This window comes from Seriola lalandi, unplaced genomic scaffold (genome assembly GCF_002814215.2).
Source record: "Seriola lalandi dorsalis isolate HSWRI2012SDOR001 ecotype SW California unplaced genomic scaffold, Sedor1 jcf7180002054850, whole genome shotgun sequence".
Lineage (NCBI taxonomy): Eukaryota > Metazoa > Chordata > Actinopteri > Carangiformes > Carangidae > Seriola > Seriola lalandi.
The window spans coordinates 1943719-1960913 of NW_019525403.1; the positions used below are offsets into that span (position 1 = coordinate 1943719).

The 17195-nt window shown below is 39.7% G+C and overlaps 2 protein-coding genes across 2 annotated transcripts in view; one reads left to right on the top strand and one right to left on the bottom strand.

The window, feature by feature from the left end:
• Positions 1-4148, top strand: part of dmd (dystrophin) — a 289183-nt gene extending 285035 nt beyond the window's left edge. The window contains exons 83-84 of the mRNA XM_087179530.1: positions 65-154; positions 1427-4148. Of these exons, the coding sequence (XP_087035656.1) occupies positions 65-154; positions 1427-1545 (209 nt within the window). The 3' untranslated portion in view covers positions 1546-4148. The remainder of the gene's footprint in view (positions 1-64; positions 155-1426) is intronic.
• A 570-nt stretch (positions 4149-4718) lies between these two features.
• The window catches only part of LOC111670362 (adenosine receptor A1-like), a 14407-nt gene continuing 1930 nt past the window's right edge, over positions 4719-17195 (bottom strand). Inside the window, exons 4-8 of the mRNA XM_023427072.2 lie at positions 15597-15675; positions 7769-7975; positions 7547-7681; positions 6223-6407; positions 4719-5424 (exon numbers count right to left, since the gene is read on the bottom strand). Of these exons, the coding sequence (XP_023282840.1) occupies positions 4719-5424; positions 6223-6407; positions 7547-7681; positions 7769-7948 (1206 nt within the window). The 5' untranslated portion in view covers positions 7949-7975; positions 15597-15675. The remainder of the gene's footprint in view (positions 5425-6222; positions 6408-7546; positions 7682-7768; positions 7976-15596; positions 15676-17195) is intronic.

The following is a 17195-nucleotide window of genomic DNA, read 5'->3' on the forward strand; positions in this document are numbered from 1 at the left end:
CACACACACAAATAATGTGACTTTATTTCAAGAACCAGAATTCTGAAACTCTTTCCTGTTTCAGGAGATGATGAGCTGTCCAGCCCTTCCCAAGATGCATCTGGGTTAGAGGAAGTGATGGAACAGCTCAACAATTCCTTCCCTCACAGCCAAGGTACAGAGAGCTACACACACACACCATCTTGTCTCGTTCACACTGTCCACTCTTTCTGACACAGCTGTTTAAATCAGATCAGTCTGGGACACGATGAAGACTTTTTCTTAAGACATTCAACTGTGAGCAAATGTGAAAGTAGCAGCTTCTCACTCTGATTTTTATTCACTTTTCTTACACTAATCAAATAAAATAATCAACAGGTGACCAATTCAGAACAATATGATCAATCAGACAACGAACAAAAGTAAATGTAGCAAAACAAAAATAAAGAAAGTAAATGTAGAGAACAGAACAAAACAACCTGGATCTGAGGTGTGACACTAATATGATGTCATACCTGAGTATGTGTAGTTTCTCCCATTAGTCAAGTCCAAATGTAAAAACATCATACAATTCATATAAATATGGAAACAGTCCTGTTACAATAATGATAATCTTTATTTCCAGATATGTAAATTAGCCTTTGGCTTCACAGGCTGCTTTGAACACATTATAGTTTATATCATGAGTCCAACTTCCTGATTAGATACAGGTGCTGTATTTCTTTTTTTTTAATGTGCAATCAGAAAAGGTTCCTAAATATTTGATTGATAAATATGTAAATAATATAACTAGTTAATCATTAATAATTCATATCCCACATTATAACCCAAAAGTATCAGAATTTTTTACATTTTCATTATTGCTACGTTTCCGCCCTTTTGATACAGTTTAAAGTTTGTGACCAGTATACTCAAAGTAAAGTCACTGATTGACTCACTTCCTACCAATGTATCAATGTAGTATGAATGGAGTCTGATCCAACATATATAATATAACCTGACATATTTAAATCAAATTTCACAAGCTCCGTTTTTACTCCTTCAGATTCTCTCTTTGTAAAAGGCTGATTTCAACTCTTTCTTCCTGTTCTCTCTTTTCTTCTTTTCCTCCTCTTTTCCATGAGCCAGCAGGGAGACGGGGACACCCATGAGAGGTGAGTGGCTCACCTTCCTCACTCCCCACCTTTCCCCTCCAATTCCCTCAGCTCTGTTTCCATGGCACCATCACTCTACCACTGTTGTCTGCTAAATCTAATTGGTGTAATTAATAAGATTTCAATGTGAACAGACAACAGACAGAGGTATCTGTCCCCCTTCCTCTCACCTGCTTTTAACTTCCTTTCCCTCCTCTGTCACACTGATCTGTTCTTCATACAACAGGGAATACTCTGTGTGTGCATCATGGAGGTGTTTGTCTGTATTTAACACACACTCTCTCTCTCTCCAGGTCCCAGTATTGGCAGTTTGTTCCACATGGCTGATGATCTGGGTCGTGCGATGGAGTCACTGGTCAGCGTGATGACAGACGAGCAGAGCGCCGAACAGCACGAGGCCCTGCCCTTCTGATCCTCCCCCGTCCCTCCCCCCCTCCCCCCTCCCTCTCTACTTATAGCATGCTTTTCTAGTCAAAACAACTGGATTGGAAACACAGTTTACAAAGCAAATATATATAACGTCTATTTTTGTGAAGGATTGCAGTTCCAACGACACGTGAAAAAAGAAAAACATTATAACTTGTAGATTTCAGTAGTTTCTTAAAACGTCCTGAAATTGTTTTATTATTAACAGAGGCTGGTTTTTAAACTTCTATGCAACTGTATAAAACAGGGGGGAGGGGGGGAGGGGTTCAGTGTGGTCATATGTTTGTCATCTCTTTGTAACTGGGGAAATAGCTCAAGCATTTCACACATTTTTATCAAAAAGAATGATTGTAATCATAAGGGTGCTTTCTAAGAGGAAACTGTCTTTAACAACAGCGTACACTACTGTCAAGGTAATGCAGGCATCCTGGTTCTTTACAGTACGTTGTCTCAGACTGTGTGTATGTGTGTGTGTGTGTGTGGTGCCTAATTTCCACATTATACTAGAGCTTTTTTTGGCTTTGGCTGATGAACCTCATGTTATATTTAATTTTTTCATTCATCCTCTCATCCGTCCATCCGGCTATTCATCTTCTCCACATTATGAACATCTCTATGGCAACAGGATTTATCCCTGTGTTTGTTTTCAACACAATGTACTGTGTGCATTAGCAGATAATGTAAAGGCCTGAGTCAGAACTGAGGTAAGTCCTGATGACTTTTCATATCAGAGCCTCTGTAAGTTTAAAGGTCCACTAGTAGCTCTATGTAGCCATGTCTTTAAGAGTTAGTAGAGTTTGCAGTAATCTATAGCAGTGTGACAAAGACAGGGAAGACCACTGCTAGCAAACAAAAAAATAATATATCATAGGTTTAAGACTCCTTAAAGGTGCTGTATGTAAGTTGTGCTATTGCTACATAGCTAATGTTAGCATTAACAGCTGTTTACTCACCAGTGTAGAAGAAACATAGTGAGTTCAACATCAAACTTCATTCATTTACTCACCAACAGCTGTCTCCAGAGGTGGAAAACTTCTACTAAAGTTAGCATGCTAACTGACTAGCTTCAACACGGCCAGCCCATCTTGTCACTTCCTCATACAGAGTCACTTTAGTGTCCGGGCTGCTCAGGATGTATTGTCCTCTTGGCAGCTGACGATCACCACCTCTCGCTCCTGGACAGAAACCACAGAGAAAACTTACATATATCACCTTTAACAGCTCTGGAAATGTCTATAGGAAGAAACTTCTAACTTTCAAAAAAGAAAGTTTCAGTCTCACTACTGAGTGGGATCAGATATGTAGCCACACCCAGCAGTGATGTCACAGTCCACCTTCACAACCAAGTTTAACCACTGGAGGTCAGTTAAAAACAAGGTTTTCGGGGGGGGTGGGGGGAGGGACTCTAAAGTGAGATTTCGCTTTGCATCTAGCAACCTTGACAACTCGTAACTTTTTCCACAAAAACCTGATGTTTTACTGTTAGCTGTTGAACAGAGCTGAAAGGCAATACTTAATGAATCTTGGGATAGGTTGGAAAAGGAGGACACATTTGAAGGAGCCTTTGAATTGGGACATAGCTTCACATCTTTTATGTCTGAACGGATCATCAGTTTTACAACCTCAGTTGTGCCCCAGGCCTTTCCTGACTCCTTCAGCCTGATTCTTGCACTGGAACATCTACAGTAAGAAGTTTGTTTTTAGGGCCTGTTGAGCGCACACAGTACACTGTGGATTAGTATATGAGTTGACAGAGGAATTTAGATGAATGTTGTTTTAAGTGAATCTGAGCACCACAGCGGTCGGCTGAGATTATTTTGAGAAAAATTCATTTTAAAGATTAAAATTTAAAATTAAAGAATCATTTGATTTCTAGAAGCCCAGAAACATAATCTCTACCTCGTGTAAATTGTTCAAGTGTCGTCCGGAGGTGATTTCTCTACTGTACTCAACCCTGCACTCTTCTCAGATTCTTAATTATGAATTGATTATTGCTGGCTGATTGATTCACGTCAGATATCCTGATCACTCTGCACTGTAGGAGCCTCCGATCTGAATGTTGGGATGCAGCAGCTGCATTTCTCATCTCTATCAGAGATTTTCTATGACTCAAGTATAAAATCATGAAAGAACATTTTACACAAATCAAACTACTGTCATACCTGGGATATACTAGATACTTGTTTCTGTGTGTGGAGGATGCATTTATTCTAGCAGAGAGTTACATTTTGTCTTTGGTTAAGAGATTTTGTGCTGTGTGAGGTGTTACAATATTAGCATGTATGACTAAATAAAATCCATCCTTATTTAATGTATAACCACTCAGAGAAGTCCATGACGAGAACTGCAGCGTTACACACATGTTCTTGCAGCATGATCCAAGTGGTTTTTGTTTTTGACCCAGACACTGAATTTAAATGATTTGTTTTTTGTTTTTTCATTTCTAACGTTTGTTTCATTATCACATCATTTTTCAAATAATGCATCAATACTTCACAACATATCAGATTCCACCAAATATATGCCTTACTACTGTATTATAAAATGCTTTACTGTATATCAATAAAGCACGCAGTTATGTTGATTTGACTCGCCTGTTTGATTCAATTTTTTTTTTGTTTACAGACTTTTCCTGAACTTATTTTTATTTTGTATACAAGATTTTGTCATTATATTCCATTCAGAAAAATCTCCCTGTATGATTTGACCATTCAGGTGAAATACTCAGATGTGACATTTGTTCAAGCTTCAGTCAGATGTGTGTGGTTAGCAATAGATTTTGTCATTAGCACTGAAAGCTTTTTAAACGCTCTGCTAATGATGTAAATCTGAATGGTGTTAGCTTAGGCTTCTGCTTATTAGGCTCTTGATGCATATTAGTGCTGTGGCTAAACCAATTTACTAATTTACTAATAAAATAATAAGAATTCTGAGATAAAAATCTCATTAATACAAAAAAAACCCACTTTTTTTTTCTAAAGTAAATGCATTACACTACTTTGGTTTGGTGCCATCACCAGGTCAAACTTTTAACTCGTAACTAAACACCTGCACAACTAATGACATTATCAGCTCTAAAATGATTCATTAAACTGCATTTGGTGCTTGTTTGTTTAAAAAGAGCAATGTGACATGTGCAGTGTTTGCTTCTTGCCTGCTCTACTGGTGTTTTGGCCAAACACTCCAGATTCCTCTCCACATTCCTGTCAGCGTGCGGCGGAACGACCTCATCCTGTACGCATACAGGATCGGGTTGAGGGCCGAGTTGGCGTGGGAAAGCAAAATGGCTGCGAGCGTGAGCGACATGGGCACATTGCACTGTGGACAGAGCAGCAGGATGCAGTTAATGAGGTGGATGGGCATCCAGCACACCATGAAGAGGAACAGCACCAGGAAGAGGGAGGTGGCCTTGCGCAGCTCCTGACAGGTGCGGACGGTGGATTTGGCCACAGTGGACTCTCCTGGACGGGGGTCAGAACAGAAGCTGATCCTGAACCCTGGTTTTGTAAAGACGGTGGTCGTCTCAGTTTCAATAAGTGACCTTTCTTTCCCGCAGCTCACTTCACTTCTTCTCTTAATGTCCTTTGGTTGTCTGCCAGGTCCTTGTCCTGTCCGCAGGTCTGGTTCACCTCCTGTGCTTCCTCCGGCTGAACTGACTGTGTCCTCTGTCGCACTGCTCCCACCGGCAGTCCTCCCGTCCTCTGCGTTTCCCCCGGCCACGGCAATGCGTCGGAGTTGGCGGCGAACGGTGAGGAAGATGTGTCCGTAGATGATGAACATGGCTGCCAGAGGCACCAGGAGGCAGCAGAAGAAGTTGAAGTACACCATGTAGGTCATGTCCACCACACAGGTGAAGACACAGTAGCTGGAATCACAGAAATGGAGAGGGGCATGATTGAGGGAAAACAGCCAGACTATATCTTCCTCCACCCTTTTACCCACACCGTCTCACTGCCTCTCAGTCTTCTGTTCTCCACTATATTTATTCTTTCATCATGTTTTCATCTAGATTCATTCATCCATTCATGTCATGTATATGTCATTTGCCTGCTTTCATTCACTCAGCAACTTCATTCAATCATTTTACCGTCCGTAGATACCGTACTTACAGTTCATATCATGCATATTCCATTTTCCTGCATTCATTCATTCATCCCTCCATCCATCCATTTCATCTATTTTGCCATTCATCCACTCAATCATTCATCTTTCCATTTTGCTGTTCATACATGTTCCATTTTTCTGCATTCACTCTTTTACTCAATTATTCATCCATCCTTTCATTCACCTTTCTCTTGTGCTGTGCATGCACACGACATGTCCTTACCTTCATTCACTCAGTCACTCATTTATTTTGTTTTCCCACAATCCTCCCATATAATAATTCATTCATTCTTATCCATCCATCCATCCATCCATCCATCCCTTCATTTTATTTTCCTGTACTTTTCATCCATTCATTTCATTTTCCTGTGATTTCTCCATTTGTTTATTCATTTTTCCCATACATTCATTGTCATCAATTAATTCACTCATTCATTCATCCATCCATCATTTAGCTGTATCCCCCTGTATTCTTAACATTCATTCTTCTATCAACACCATTCCCTGACCTACTTCCTGTTTACACCTTCATTTCATCATTCATCCCTCCACCTCTTACTCAGAATCTGCTGGTTGTCGTTGCCAGTCCATGAGCGGCACGGAGCCGGAGACGGCCCCGAGGCCCCAGGTGAGCAGCAGGGCGAGCTGGGCGTTCCTGGGGCTCATCATGCGCTGGTACTGGAAGGGCAGCAGGATGGCCATGTAGCGCTCAGCGGCTACAGCTAGCAGGCTCAGGATGGAGCTCTGGAGGAGAAAAAAACCTTCTTTAAGAGGTCCCATACGGTTGTTAGCATAGCTTTACTCTCACTGTGACATCACCTGTAGTAAGAGACTGTGTAAAAATTACTGGGAGGAGGGTGGTGTCAGAAAATACAGAGGATTATGGGATATTTTATGCCTCCGCGCTGGCGACAGTCAGAGCAGGAGCCATATTGTTTTCAGTTTGTCTGTCTCATTCTCGTGGACATGATATCTCAGTAACACCTTTACGGAACTCCTTCAAATTTGGTAAAACCGTTAACCTGGAATCAGGGATGAACTGATTAGATTTTGGTGGCTAAAGGTCAAAGGTCAACGTCACCATGACCTCACAAAACAATTTTTAGCTGTTACTCAAGACGCAGCAATTATGACAAGATTTCACAAAAATGGTTCATATTTTATAACAGAGAAGCTCTTTTCACTTTTTTCACAGTGAGATTTATTGTAAAAGCAAAAAACATAAAGATCTAGAGTCACCACCTCACGGTTGTATCCCTCCACCAACCAGCCAAGTTACAGGAAATACAGTCACCATCTCTCCTTCCTGAGTTACAGCACTGAATAATGACCAGAAGTGTTTGTGCAGAACATTATGATGTCATAGGTCAAGATGACCTTTGACCTTATGGATATAAAATGTCATCACTTCATTTTATCCTCACAGACATTTGTGTTAAACTGTGCATGTGTTGTATTGTGCGTTTTGGCCAAGAACGTGTTTTGTGAGGTCACAGTGACTAAAATCTAATCAGTTCATTTTTGAGTACAAATGAATGTTTGTGACAACTTTGAAAAAAAAATCCCTCAAGATGTTACTGAGATATCACGTTCACGTTCACGAGACGGACAGTAAACATAATGTCTCTGTCCCCGACTGTCGCCAGCGCTGACGCATAAAAATACACTTAATCACTGGCCATCAGCTGTGACCATCGTGCTCATGATTCAGTTTCACCAGGGGACATTTAGAGTTTCACTACATTTGCACCAGTTTAGCATTACACATTTCAAACTAATGGTAGCACTGAAATCAAACGTGTTTACCCCCCCGTCAACCAAAATTAATTTCATACAGTCCCTACTCTTTACAGAAGGGGGGTGGATTGGTGAAGTGTTTGCACCTGTGTGAGCATCATCAGGATGCTGAGCAGCACCAGGCAGAGGGGCAGGTTGTGGCGAGGTTGACCCAGGTCTGTCAGCACTGCACAGGGAATGGCCACCAGGCCCACCAGGATGTCCGCCACTGCCAGTGATACCTACAACCAGCAATGACACACACTTTACTCCCTTGAGTTGAACAGAAAGCAGATTTTTTCAGACAGGGATGGAACAACTCTCCTCACCAGGAAGTAGTTGGTGACGGTGCGAAGCTTCTTGTTTCGGGTCACAGCCAGACAAACCAGGAAGTTTCCGATGATGGCCAGCATGGCGATGATCAGCTCGGTGGCGATGTAGAGCCCTTTAAGATGAGGCTGGAATCCATAAGGCCTCTCTGCCGTACAGCTGCCAGGAGTCGCATTCATGATGAAGGACACAGATTCCACAGAAACCTGGAGAAAAAAGATATCAGTTGTGAAACTGTGCAGTCTTAGAGCTACATAGAGATATGTTTAGTAAATAACCTGGGAAATAATTAATGGGGATGCGTTTCATTCATAAGTAACCAGACCAGTACATGAAATTGAAAAACTGTCACATTAAACTGTCATTCTTCACTTTCCTCTGTGTAAGTTAGTAGCTACAGAGAGAGAGATTAGAGTTCAGTCTGGGAAGTGCAGAAGTAAATACACCAGACATTTTCATTTTTGTAGTTTTTCTTCCTTCATCAGATCTTTGTTTCAAACAGCCAGTACATAAGTATGACAGTGGATAAGCTCAGGAGAAGTACAAATAAATTAAAGGAGAGGAAGGAGAGAAAAAGAAAAGAACAAACATAACCAAAAACAAAAAGAAATACAAACATACCATAAATACACATATACATAAAAATTAAATCACTAGGTAACTAACAAATGTTTCTCCTATGACTTGTAATCACCAGTGTCCTAGTCCATCCCTCCATACAGTCATTAAGTGAGGTGCGCAAGGCCTGCATCCTACTCCCAATAGACGAGCCAATCAATCGTCTTCAGTTTCACTGCACCAACTCAGTAAACTTTCCAAATGTACATGTTCAAGATAATTAATAAAAGGCCCCCATACTTTTTTAAAGAGTTCTTGTTGTCCCTTCATAGAATAAGTAATTTTTTCAAAAGGAAATACATACAGACAATTCCTTTAACCATTTACCAATACTTGGTCTATGTATACTTTTCCAAGACAGTGCTATCATCCGTCAAACAAAGATCTATAAGGATCCGCTTTTTCTTCCCTAAATTATGTTCTTTGGGGTAACAGCCTAATAAGAAAAAACTGGGTCCATCGTTAATTGTACAGATAAAATCTTCTATCATATAATTTACCTCTTCCCAGAACTTTCTTATCTTCCCACACAGTGTAAAAATGTTCCTTTGGACTGTCCACATTTAAAACACAAATCAGGAATGCTACTATTAAATTTGTTTAGCTTTTCTGGGGTAATATATGTGCGCATCAGCCAGTTGTATTGCATTTTTGAGTTTTTTTTACAAGCACCTTCCCACTCTTCAAATGAAATGTTTTCCCGTAGATCCTCTCTCCAAGCTTGCAGTTTAGCTTCAGAGGATTCAGGAGACCAAGATATAAATACATCATAAAGTCCAGATATTATTCCTTTTCTTGTAAATTCCTTTAACATATTTTCCTCTAACAGTGAATAGGGAGTTATATCTAGTGAGTGTTTTTGGTTTGCTCCAATAAAGCTTCTGATTTGTAAGAATTTGAAAAAATGTTTCCGTGGAATGTTATATGTAAATACAAGCTCCTCAAAAGACATCAATTTATCATCATTTGACATATAAGTCCTGAATTTCCAAACGTCAGCTCTACCTGGAGTGAAATCCTCATTTCCCTGAATTGGGCTAAACCATGAAATAGGAAGTGATTCACCCAGGTACTTCCTCACCCATTACCAAACCTTAATCATATTCCAGGTAATGGGGTTAGTCATTTAAAAAAAAAAAGGATTGTACAGCTATGGCCAGGGGTTATATTGCTATGGTAAACAGAAGTGGTGACAGAGGGCATCCCTGGCGACATCCTTCACTGACACCCCCCATAGGCAAGGAAGGGAGGACTCCGATGGCCAAGTCACTTTGCACCAGATCTGAAAAAAGGGTCAGTTTATGCTTGGGAACTGAGAAAACAGTTGAACCCATTCCCTGAACATCAACACGGGAACCAGTGTCTGTCTCTGGAGAAAAAGATAACACAGAGTCCACAATAAATGAGTCCAGTGCCCTTGAATCCCTTAAAATCTTTAAAGGTACTTTCCTACCATTCCCAACCAGTGAGACATAACCATCCGACACAAATGCAGTATAACCAGGGTCAATCTCATCCTTAGCTGAAATCTTTGTCTGTTCCTGTTCCACAACTAGAACCTCAAACACCAACTCTGAGGAAGAGGGCTTTGTGTGTGCCTGCACAGCAGCAATGGCCCGGCCTCTTTCTTCTGCACGAAAAGACAGCAAATAGCTTTTGTGTTGCCTGGGTATGGGCTAGTTCAGTTTCCCAAAAACAGGCCTCTTGTCTCAACTTCTCTACCTCCACAACATTCCTTTGTCCCTGTTGCAGTTGTGGCAGGAGGAGCTCTTTCTGTTGCTCAAATTTCAAACCCAGTCCAAACAGGAGCCACCACTTCACCTGGCCCACTGGCCCAAGCAGAACACACACCAGCTACCAGGGCACTGGCACCCTCCACTGAAGCACACGAAATATTTAGCTCCACCAATTGTGCCTTCAACGTGGCCAACAACTCCTCTTTATTTAGCTTCTTAGAAAGCTCAACACTGTAATATTCAGCCACTTTAAAGAGCTGTTCTTTTTTGTAAGAGTTAAGCAAATCCTCACACGGAGCCTGAACAAAATCATCAACTGAAGCCATTTCACAATTTCACCACCTTAGAGCGCCTTTTCCAGCACTAACAACTCGATAAATCAAGTCACCACAGATAAGCCAAGACTACAAACCAAGACAAAATTTTCCACCACTTACCAACAGGGCTAACAGGCTGCTTTAAATATGGAACCCTATCCCTCTTGCTAACTGCCTAACCATTGCTAGCTGACTTACTCAACCCTAGTCTTCATGTGGGATGGATTAAGCACTAAACCAGGTTAACTTTCAACATGCCGAAAATCACCGATACAGTACTGGTAGTGCCCCCGAGCACAGCTCTAACCCCTTACTGCACAAAAACAACAAACTGAAACAAAAAAGTTCAAAGGAGACAGTTAATGTCCCATATGCCTATCAGGAATAAAGGTTCCAAATGACTCAGAAGCCTTCAACCTTTACTTGCAGTTAAGGAAAACATGTAATATTTTCAGGCCATGATCCATGGAGCAACAATCTTACTGGAATACATACAGGCCAAGCCACAAAGCCCATAAAAAAACCAGAGCACACCAAAACCTGTGTGAAACACTCCCCTACACAACTTTACATTTACCGTATTCCCAGCACTAACCATAGTATCCCGGACAAGCCCCCATTTGTTACTGACTGGCTAAAAGCCGGCACAAAAAGGGAGCCCACACACAGACATTCCAATCAAGAAATGCTTTATTTATCTCAAATGAATAAACAAAGTAACTAACAAATGGGGTGTGTGAGTAAAAGAGTCATCTGTGTGTTGTAAGATGCAACAAACCAAACAAACTCCACCTTCCAGCCAACTCCCAGAACTACTAGAGAAGAGTGAGGCAACATGCCAGGAGAACAGAAAGGGTCATCACAACATACAATTAAGAATCTGAAGAATTGTCCTTAATTATGTTTTTCCTGAAATGGTATTGACTTATGAATTAAAGTCATAACACCTCTAGCATGTGTGGAAAAAGAAAAAAACCCTCTGCCTCCTCTTAATTTTAATATCTTTTGCTAATAAATGTGTTTCTTGTAAGAATATAATTTTGGATTGTAAACTATTAAGTCTATTCATGACTTGTTTGATTTTTTTGTTTTTTGCAAGCCTCTGCAATTTCAGGATGTAAATTTAACCTCCACACCTTGTGACATAACCGTTGACAGAAATTTGATTACCCATAAGGACTTAAAAAGGACTACGTTTGAGAAACATTAACATGACTAACACGGATGTTTCAACCCACATCCAACTTTGTGAACCTTTAACAGCACCCTGTTGTAGCAGGGCAGGATCGTGAGTAGGAAGTGACATCACACACAAGAGGAGGGAGGAGAGGTTACAAATCAGAGACACCTGAACTGGGAGAAAAAAAAAGCTCAAACAAAGAAGAACAAAGGAGGCTGAAGCAGAAACAGTGAGAGACTCAGTGAGAAGTGAGAAAAGGAAATGAAGGAAAAGAAACCAGTACTGGGATCTAGAACTGAAAACTCTGAGTAAACTGGAGGTGGAAAAAGAAACACAAAAGAAAGGAACAAAGGATCGGTTTAAGGAGAAGAGGATTGAGCTCCGGGGAACAGGCGACAGTCTCAGGCCGGTTTGGATCTCAGCAAAACACCTCTCTCTGTCCAGGTCAAAGGCCGCGCTCCTTTCAGATAAGTCCCTTCACCTCTCATTCTCCAGGCTTCTCCAGCTGACTGCCCAACTCACCTGCCCCTCACATGCCCACACACACTTACACTCATCCTCAAAACCCCCACCGACTTCCATTGCATTCATTCATTCAATTGCATTCATTCTTTCATACACCCTCTCACCCCATCCTCATCCTCATACACCCCACAGACCTCCTATGAACTGAACTGAACTGAACTGAAATGAACTGAACTGCACTGAACTGCACTGAAATGAACTGAATTGAACTCCTTCAACCTAAACTGAGCTGAACTGCTAGCCTTTGATTATCATTATTATGAGCCCGATTGAATTTAATTTCTGTGAATTGATTATTTAATTTCTGTAAATTGATCTCTAAAGACCAGTATTAATGATTTATTTAAGATGATGATGATATTTGTTTTTTGTTGCTGACTGATCACTAAAGACCAGTATTAATGATTAATTTCAAATGATGATGATGATATTTGTTTGTGGTTGCTGACTTATTTAATATACGAATATTGAGACACCTGGGTTATGTTATTTTTTGTAGCCCTGAAGTAAGCAAGCAGCTGGGTTTTTGTGCTCTCTCTAAAGGGAATTAATATAAATAATTTAAACATTTGATAGGTTTAAGGTCAATTAACTTTTGCCTGTCTGGCGCCCAACCTTATTCCTTTTATGAGAGGCAGCTTCTACGCTACACTGTCCCACGTAAATCCATGTATGTATTAACCTATGCAAATTTAGCATTGGTGTTTTCAAACTTGAAACTAAGGCATACCACACAACATTGGCGTTACATAACTAAACAATAATCGTCTACCATTGGAAACCAAAAATAAACAACTAAAATCAGGGATAACTTTAAATATTCTGCACAGGACAGTATGCTTATTGTTAGAGAACTAGGATTTTCGACTTCAGAGCTCATCAGTGACATTCGTTCGCTGTCCCTTATCGATTCCAAACTTATTAAATGAGCGAATGCACCTCACCTGCTGATTTTTGTACAGGATCTGTTTCTTAGCTCTGGCTGCCTTCATTACCGCCATCCTGTCCTTGTAGTTCAATAACTTCATGATGAGAGTTCGTGGCGGGACGTTAGGATCCTTCCTCCGGTGTAATGCGTGACCTTTCTCCAGTATAAACCCGGAGCGCAACGGAGCCAGGACCAACGCCTCCGGGGTCCAATTTTTAAGAAATGCCCATGCATTCGCGAAATTCTTGCTTCAGCTTGTGTGACACGTTCTGAACATTTTCTGAGCTCTTCCCTCACTCTGCTCTATTGCGGTTAAAATACCGACCGATCTCAAAGTGTCTATGGCGGCCATTTTCTCAGCACTATTTCCGTTCAGTTCAGTTTCACCCAACTCATCAGCAGCCATTGCTGGGGCTATGCTAACATTAGCACCTGCTTCTTTAGCTTCCCGACTTTGCTTGGACGTTCCGTAGTTTTTCTAGATTAGATTGCGTCGTTTTTGTTCGATGTCTAGTCAATTTACCTGCTGCAGTTGACATTCCAGCGCCTTAGCGTGAACAAAACATGGGTTCCGTCATACAACCATGGGTTACAACAGGATTTAAGATAGAAAATGGCAGATGACTGAAAACAGCGTCCTCTAAGCAAGCCGCCAAAACCAGAAGTGTTCTCCAGACAGTTTGTGGTTCCCAAAGTGGGATGCTTAAGGGGGTTCCTGGTTGTCCTGAGAAAAAAAGGGGAATAACTGTTTTCACTATTATTCCATCCATAAGTAAAAACAACAACAACAACCACAAAATGTATGAATACAATGAAACATCTAAAAGCAAAAATCTTATCAGATTAGGGCGCTGCATAATGGGGGTCCTGGTCTAATTTGTGTGTTTAGGGGAAAAGTTTGAAAGCTGCTAGTTTAAACAATGACACATGCAAACACATAAACAGAAAGTGATGGATCGAACTGAAGATAGTTTGTTGGACATGCAGGAGATGACCTCACAGAACCACAGTGGGCCACTCAGCCTGATGCACTGGGCAGATCTCGCCCCCTCCCTCTCTCACCCTCCCTCTCTCTATCTTTATTTTTTTCTTTAACTAACATGTCAGCCTTCATGATCATTATAGAATGACTATGCTTTCTCTTAGCAAGGACAAACACGTAGACAGGATTTAACATTAACACACACCACAGATATAGTGTACCATACTGAGCAAAGTGTGGACAGTAGGTCAGGGTATATGTAAACTGTTGTTTCGACTTTGGTTTCATTTTGTTTTTGGAACACGAAGACAAAGAGCTGAACTTCTGAGGAAGGTTCAGCCATCTGATCATGGACTGAATTGAGCACAGGAGAAGAAGAGAGATGAATAGAGCAGCAGTTATTGTGAAGCTCAGCCTGTGGTCTTTATGCTGACCAACTGAGCGGTGATAATTGGTCCAGATAACAGACAAAAATAATCACACACACACATTCAAATACAAAAGTGTGCCCTGGGTGTTCAGTATTTACACACACTGATAGGGTCTGTTGCCGTGCACATGTAAATAGATGGATACTGTCAATAAACCAACTATAAATCATCTATCAGTTTGCAATACAAGCAATAAATACAAAAAGAATAAAAGAGCAGAAGTTGAACTTTCTGTAGTTGTGCAGTTACCATAAGTCAGGGACTGTACATAAATAATTGCCATGGGGAAGAGGGTTCATCCTTATGTTTTACTGTTTTAAAAAAAAAAAAAAAAATACAAGCCCAGGTTGTGCTGTGCATGTTTTATATGTAGAGCTGAATTATTCAATTAATAAATCAACAGAAAATCAAGTGATTTTCTGCTGTGTTTCATATGATTTTATTGACTGTCTTTAGTTGGTCAGACATAACAAGACATTTGAAGACAGGGCCTTGGGCTCAGCTAATGGCTTATATTATAGGCTAAGCTATAGGTGTAAGCAACTCATTGAAAAATTAAAAAATCAACATTAATTGATAATGAAAATAATTGTTAGTTGCATCCCTAATTATATTGTACGTTATCTTTAAATGACTGCATGCTAAATTTATTATTATTTTGATCTTATCATAATTCTGTTATAATGCAGATCAAAGAAAATGTGACCGCTAATAGAAATACATCAGTCCCTATAACTATTAAGAGCCACATCAGCTGTTTCTTAAAACAGACATTTCCATTCCAGTAGCTGCTAAAAAATGAGGCACCAACAAAATGACATGATTGTTGTCCCCTGTGTATTGGAAAATGCAATTATCTTGATTGTTTTACAAAATGATCTAATGTGTGAGTGAATCTCACAAGAAAAGGGGGGAATGAAATATAAAAGTCAGAAATAACATAACCCTCCTCTGTTCCTATCCCCTTAATAATTTCTGTACAGACCCTTAGACGGTGACAAAAAAAAAAAACAAAAACAAAAGAAAGGGCAAAATAAAAACATCACAAAGACAAATCTGTGTAGAAGAATTCTTCTGGATAAAGCAGTTTGTATTATGATGGTAACTCACCTGTACTGGACTTCAGGTGCAGTCATCACAGTTTAATGGATCCAGAGCCTCCAGGCACCAGACGTCACTGATGAACACACTGCAGGGAAACCAGGAGGAGCAGAGTTAAACGACACGCCTTCACCACTCACACCTCCATCCCTCTCTCTTCTACTCTTCCCTCTCTTTTTTTCCAATGGAAGATACAAAGATAATGCAGAATGTGGAGCTTGAGCTTGTTGAATCAGTTAGCACACTGGTCTGGATCTTTGTGAAATGGAAAAGTAGATATGCTTTGACGTAAATCCCTCCCCTGTTCCTGACAAAACAAACATTTCATATTACATTTTTAATTATTTCCACTCCAGCTACACTTTGATATGGTAAAACACTTTGTTATATTACAGTAAAGAACAATGAATGAGTGAAGTAAACATGGGCAAACAATACCCGATGTGCAGTTCAAATGAAAAACAAGTGTACTTACACAAAAATGAAGTCTATAAATATACTTATTATCTGACCTATATAATGGATTTTTGTTATTTGAAGAACTTAAGGGTAAATATGGTATACCAGCAAAACATGTCTTTATATATCTTCAACTATACAGTTTTACATTGGCCAAGCAGAATAATAGTTCAGCCCTAATCTATCTATCTATCTATCTATCTGTCATGAAAAGTTTTATTTTCAACATTTACAAAAACTGTTGCAGCAGCTTACACCTGATCTTACTCATATTTGACATTTTGTGGCAATGTAGAGTCCAGATTTGTGACTGCAGCAGTTATTATCTTTAGTCTGATTATTATAATTAAAAGGAGGTTATGTTGTCACCTAAGCTACTTTAGCTAAGAGGTATTTTGACATTTATGACAGACATGAATATATGAATAAAACTTCAATATATTTTATGGAAATATTTGATTGATGCTGAATGTAATTTAAAAAATAAATGAATAATAGATGAAAACAGAGAAAACACTGTGCATACATCATTCTGCACAGTGAAGCTCAAACATTCAACTGAAGTAATAATAATTATAATTTTTGAGTGTAGGGGGGCTTTATTATTATTTTTTGGAACCTTTTTAGTTGTTTACATTATTTTAGAGTACACTATAATGCCTAAAGAAACACAAATTAAAATAATAATTAAAATAAATAAATAGAGAGACACGTTTCTCAAAGGGAGGCATTTGCAGCATTACAGTGTCTAGGGGAATATAACAATGACAGTCCATATAACTATCTATCTCACTCATTTTACAGTTTTTCTCAGTCGCTTTGGTACATTTCTCCAATCATCCTCGACATTTGCAAAACAGTAAGTGAATTTCTCAAAACAATTCGTACAAATAGCAAAACACCATGGATTACCTGCAAAAGCCAAGTCAAAAATAACCCAGCTTGGGTTACTTTGGGTGCAAATGCCTTATTTCAGAAAATAAAACTTGTATTACTTTATATTAAACACTTTAAGCACAGTTACGTAGTTATAATTAATTACATTTTGAATGCATTAAAAATCTACAAATTAAAATCTATATAAAACACACACACAGTTGGACCTACTTATTTTCCAAATTTTATTGTCAAACACTGGACAATATTCAG